The following is a 6,149-nucleotide window of genomic DNA, read 5'->3' as shown; positions in this document are numbered from 1 at the left end:
AAGCCTCAACGGTCTGGTCAAAGGCCCTCTCAGCCACTGCCATAATTGAGGTCCCATTTCACGCGAGTAGCTGTGGATATTCTGGGTCCTTTCAGAGAAAGAACCCCAGAGGGAAAGCAGTACGTACTGACTTTCGTGACTTTGCTCCGATGGCCAGAAGCAGTGGTCTAGGTAAACACAGCAGAGCTAAAGCTTGATGTGCCAGGCCCTAACGGAACATTTTTTGCCAGGGTAGGTTGGGCCTCCGATATCCTACCCTGATTCAGGATCTATTTCCTGGCAGGCACCATGAAAGACTGTGGGAAAATCCATGTGTGAAACACTTGGTTGCCACCGGACCTACCACCATCAAACCAATGGCCTGGTGGAAAAGGTTTTAATGGAACTTGGGGGCCATGATCCGTAAATCGTAAATGGAATTACTCCAACGCTGGGACCTAGTGTTGCAGCAGTTGCTCTTTGCTTACAGGACTGTACCAGCATCCCATTTAGGGTTCTCACCGTTTGAACTTGTGTATGGCCATGAGGTTAAAGGGGCCATTACAGTTGTGAAGCAACAAGGGAGGGGGTATTACACCTCTCTCCAGGAACTAAACATTCTGGAACTTTGTAAGCAACGTACAAACAACCTTCCGCCATTCTTTAGCCCTATGCTAGAGAAACCTAAATTGTATACTCAGGAGAGCAAAAGGCCTGGTACGATAAACATACCAGAGACCGTTCCTTCAAGACAGGGACCAGGTTATGTCTTGAAGGCCGCAACAGGCCCATAAGATGGAGCATCATGGAGGGGCCATTCACGGTCCAAGAGCGGCCTGGAGTGTTAACTATTCTGCATAACATTTCCCAATTCCTCACTAAAACCCAAGTGTACATGTGTTAATTTCTCTCAAGCCCTTTTATTCCAGAGACTTACATGTGTTGTCAGTTTACAGTCCAGGGAGCAGAGGACGCTGAGTGGCCTGATGCGTCTACCTATGAGGGAAAGAGGAACGGGGGCGTGGAAGAGGTTGAACCTCTCAAACACCCTGAACGTCTGCACGGCAACAAATCCAGGAGCTGTGCCACCAGCTTCGCACATTGTTCTCAGCCACTCCAGGACGGACTGAACGGCTACCACTCCATTGACACAGGTAATGCTCATCCAATTAGAACACTACCCTACCGGAGTATCCCTCACGCCACAGCTGCTATAGAGCGGGAGATCCAGAACATCTACAGAGGGTTATAATACGCTCATTACCAGTGCATGGGCATCTCCAGTGGTTTCTGGTACCCAAACCAGATGCTCGGGGAAATACGCTTTTGCGTGGACTACTGTAAAGCTAATGCAGTAACTCGTCAGACAACTATCCAATGCCACGACCGATGAGCTATTGGAGAAGTTGGGACATTCCCAGTTTCATCTCTACAATAGACTTAACGAAGGGGTACTGGCAAGTACCGCTAGAGTGAACCTGCCAAGGAAGGTCAGCATTCGTCACCATGCGGGGGTTATGAATTTAATGTATTTCCTTTTAGGATGCGAAATGACACCCGCCACCTTCCAGAGGCTGGTAGATGGTCTACTGCAGGACTGGGAGAATATGGCAGTTGCTACTCGATGATGTGGCCATTTTTTCAGAACTCTGGCCCAAACACCTAGTACACTGGAAAATGTCTTTGAGCGCATCAGGGCAGGCCGGACTAACTGTTAAGGCCAAACGTGTCAAATAGGCCAAAAACAGAGTGACTTACTGGGACACCCAGGTGGCGTCGAGGAACCATAGAACCCCCTCAGGCCAAGGTGGATGCTATCCAAAAGGGCCTGTCCCAAAGTCAAAGAAAAAACAAGGTTTCCAATCCTTCTTAGGCTTGGCAGGATATTACACGGCGATTTGTACCACACTACACGCCAAATTGCTCCCCACTGACCCACCTGACCAAAAAGACCCAGCGAAATTACAGTTAAAATGGATGATGAGTGTCAGGAAGGCCTTTACCCAACTTAGGGCGACGCTCACTGTCTGACCCTGTTGCTAACGGCTCCGGACTTTGACAACCATTCCTAGTAACACCGGATGCATCTGAGCGTGTATAGGAGCAGTTCTCATGCAGGAAGGACCGGATCACAACTTCCCATCCTATCGTGTTTCTACAGCAAGAAAACTGTCTGAGAGGGAAATCACTGTCAGTCAGTGAAAATGGAATGCTATGCCATGTGTACGGCCCACATTGGAAAAGCTACGCCCATATGTTTGGGGACGGCGGTTCCAGCTACAAACTGACCATCACTGCGCGCTAAAGTGGCTTCATACTGCCAAGGGAACAACAAGAAACTTCTTCGTTGGAGTTTACCTCCAAGATTTTGATTTGAAATTCACAAACATTTCAGGAGCCTTCTAACAAAGTAGCTGATGTACTCTCCCCGTGAGAGTTTCCCAGAATACACTGGTTAAAATAATGTCCTAGATGTAGATAGTCTTGTAGTTTAGCATACTTGGTAGTATATGTAAAGGTTGCATGTGTTTGTATTAATTTGTTTAGTCTAAAGTTCTACGGAAGAAATCACCACCAGTGATGTTTCCCCACTGTCTGTGATTGGGGGGCAATGTCATAAACAGATAGCTAAGGGTTAATGTTTCTTTCACCTGTAAAGGTTAACAAAGGGACCAAACACCTGACGCAGAAGGACAATCAGGAAACCGGATTTTTTTTAAAAGCTCAGAGGGAATGTTTGGGTCTGGTCTTTGTCTGTTCTGGCTAGAGAGGGATCTTCTATCTTCAAGCTTCTAATCTTCAGTTTCCAAGTTGTGAGTACAAAGGTAGAAAAACCAATAGGCTTTTATTTTGTTTTGTTTTTGTATTTACGTGTGTGTAGTTCTGGAATGTTTAAATTGTATTTCTTTTTGAATAAGGTTGTTTATCATTTTTCTTTTAAGGCAATTGACCCTGTATTGTCAACTTGATTACAGAGACTATGTTTATGTGTTTTTCTCTCTTTTATATAAAGTTTCTTTTTAGACCTGTTTGAGTTTTCTTCTGGTGGCTAAGGAACGAAGGGAAGGGAAATTCTCTTTGTGTTAGATCTACGGAAGGTGGATCTGAACAGCTCAGGGAAGAAGGAGGGGGGAGGGAGAGATACTTAATCTCTCGGTGTTGCGTTTTTCAAGGACTTGAAGCTGGTGTCTCAGGGGAAGCCTGGGAGGGGTAAAGAGAGACAAGGGGAGGAGGTTATTTTCCTTTGTTGTAGAACTCAGGGCACTTGAGTCTTGGGGTCCCCCAGGGAATGTTTTGGGGGAGACCCGACGGCAGTCAGGCCCTGGAAATCGCTGCTGGAGCAGCAATATCAGATCTAAGCTAGTAAATGGTAATTAAGCTTAGAGGGTTCATGCTAGCTTCTCATTTTATGAACGCTAAGGTTCAAATCTGAGTAGGAAGCTACGACAACAGTTACAGCCTTGTATGCCCCTTTCAGCACATACTCCTGACAGGTCACACCATGGTAACAGCTTGTGACTGATTTTCAGTGGACACACTAATATGCATGTTGTAGAAATACAGAGGAAGGAATGTGGGACATAGCAAGCGTCTGTGGGGAAGGGAGTTCATCTTATGCATAGCAGGGGAAAGAACTATGAGCATCTTATATTCACCACAGGTTGATCCTCAAAAGCTGAATGAATTCTGTATCCCATAGATTCTCACTAACTATTCTGCTTATACCCAGGAAAATAGATAAATTTTAAATCCTGCCTATGCCATCTTAACCAATTAATGATTGTTAAGTTAACGCCTCAGAAGCTGGAGGGACTGTGCTGTAACACTGCAAATCTCAGCTAATGAATGAGAGATAATATGACTATGTATTTTTTTTTTAAAAGCCAGGGCTGGGATCTTTAAAGTCTAAGGGGTCTAGGTGTTAAAATAGAAACTCTTTTGAAAATCTTAGCTTAGATAATTTTATATCTTAAGCTTAGGGTGACCAGATAGCAACTGTGAAAAAATGGGACAGGGGATGGGGGGGTAATAGGTGCCTAGAAAAGAAAAAGTCCCCAAAACTGGGACTGTCCCTTTAAAAATGGGACATCTGGTCACTCTACTTAAGCTTCGCTATCTACAGATGGCCATAAAATAAAGGATAAACAAATCTCATGCTGAAAAGTGAGTTGTTTCCCAGATGGGATCTATAAAGGTACCACTTTCTTCCCATCGAATATACACCTTTGTGCAACTGGCCAGGCACAATGTATTTTTTTCTTTAATTCTTACTTTGAATTTCTAAGTAGGGTAGTAAGCCTTGCTGGAGGAAAGAGACCAGTAGAAGCCATACGGGATCAGAGTATTGCTCTCATTCAGCTAGCAGACGTTAGGCCTATATAGAGAGGATGCCCTACTAGTTAGAGGCATTTTAGGCATAGTGGTGAGAAGGGGAAGCAGTGCAAACTAGAGACTTCAGGCCAAACACCACATCCGAACTGTGATGTAAATGCCATTGAAAATTCAACAGAGCTGCACTAGGGAGGGATTTGGCTGCTGAGTGATGAAGAAGCACTGCAAACTTAGTGCAGTCTGCAAGTGCTCAGTGCCACAGGTAGCTACAACAGCTAGTGCCAGTTCTGTGCAAGGCACATTGACCTACAGGGGATGGACCCACAGGGGAGAAGTTCCCTTTACCATCCAATAAAACTACAGTAAACTACTTATAAACTATAGTGAATAAAAAGTGAGTTCAAACACTGAGTGACTAACACAGTTATCAGGAACCCTTTAATTTAAAAAAAGCCATAGATTCATAGCTCTCAAAATGCTTTACATAAGGAAGGTCATTATCCCCACTTTACAGATGGGTTACCCAGCAGGTCAGCGGCAGAGCTAGAAATAGAACCCACCTCTCCTGACTCCCAAACTAGTGCTTTATCTACTAGTACACACTGCCACACTAACTGGATTAGACTGGAGAGTGAGCTCTCCAATTGTCTTGCTGTGGCTAAGGGGAAGACACTGCCATGGAAACAGAAACAAAGGAAACAATTTAAAAATAAAAAACTTGCGTTGTTTTTTTTTCCAAACTCACTTATTTCAGTCCTACAGTCCCTGATTGTTTCCAAAGCTGCCATTTTATTGCTATAACAGGAAGAGGTGACAATATTGCTTCATGGATATGGAACTGAATGTAACAGAGGAATAAACTCATTAATTTCTCATTTATTTTACGAATATGCAGCTGTCCCGGATGTTCTGCACCTCTAGGCTGATATTTCAGCTGCAGCACTGATTTTTCTTGGATCCTTAGTTGTTATTGCATCAATCACAATGTGCTAAATACTTTCCAAACATTCAAAAAGCATCAGAATCTTGTTGCAAGGAGTTCACAGTTAACATGCAGAGCCTAAATCAGCCCTTAGTTACACCTATGAAATCTTACTGGGTTGCAAAGGTGCAAATGAGAACTGAATCTGACCCAAAGTATCTAAGATACCGACAAGACACATGTTGGCGCTTCACCCATTTAATCCCATGAGAAACTGGGAAGCTAAAGGACGTGTTCCAATACTGCAAGATACATTTTTGCTGGGTGACTCACTGGGGCAACATTTTACACATACGAAGAATTTTTACACCGCTCACCAGAATCACCTGGTGCTGTACAGATGAAGTGAACTTGGCCTGTACAGGCTACACTTCCTAAATTCTGATAAATTATTCACTATGGGCCTAACCCACAGGCCCTTGAAGCCAAAGCGAGCCTTATAATTGACTTCAGGGGGCTTTGCCTCAGGCCATAACAAAGAGCCAACAGCCAAGTGAATTTCAAATTGGCAGATACACAACTCCCTGAAAATGTATTCCAGTGTCTGTAAGGATTTCAGCCATGAGCCTCCTACAGAATCGACTGAGTTATGATGTTGCATCCTACAGCCCCACACTCCAGCATTTCTTTCAGAAGGAAATACCTTCAGATAGCTGCTAATGCGAGGGGTCATTGGCATGTCACCTACCTTGAATGCAAAGCCCTTCAGTGCAATTCTCAGATTCTTGACTAAAGCCGTCACAGAATTTTCCTCCGTTTCTTGGAGGTGGAGCTGTACATTCCCGAATTCTCAGATGCTCACATTCTGGGCTGCAGACTGACCATTCGCTCCACACCTCCCAACTACCGTCCACTA

The 6,149-nt window shown here is 44.4% G+C and overlaps 1 protein-coding gene across 2 annotated transcripts in view; it reads right to left on the bottom strand.

The window, feature by feature from the left end:
• UNC5D (unc-5 netrin receptor D) overlaps window positions 1-6,149 on the bottom strand; it is a 341,781-nt gene that overhangs the window by 75,114 nt on the left and 260,518 nt on the right. For both annotated transcript variants that reach the window (XM_075062773.1, XM_075062774.1), the window contains exon 7: window positions 5,982-6,146. In XM_075062773.1, the coding sequence (XP_074918874.1) occupies window positions 5,982-6,146 (165 nt within the window). The remainder of the gene's footprint in view (window positions 1-5,981; window positions 6,147-6,149) is intronic.

The sequence above is a fragment of the Chelonoidis abingdonii genome, chromosome 2, assembly GCF_003597395.2.
Source record: "Chelonoidis abingdonii isolate Lonesome George chromosome 2, CheloAbing_2.0, whole genome shotgun sequence".
In the NCBI taxonomy this organism is placed as follows: domain Eukaryota; kingdom Metazoa; phylum Chordata; order Testudines; family Testudinidae; genus Chelonoidis; species Chelonoidis abingdonii.
Note: the sequence above shows the minus strand (reverse complement) of the source record. Positions and strands in the feature narration are given on the sequence as shown.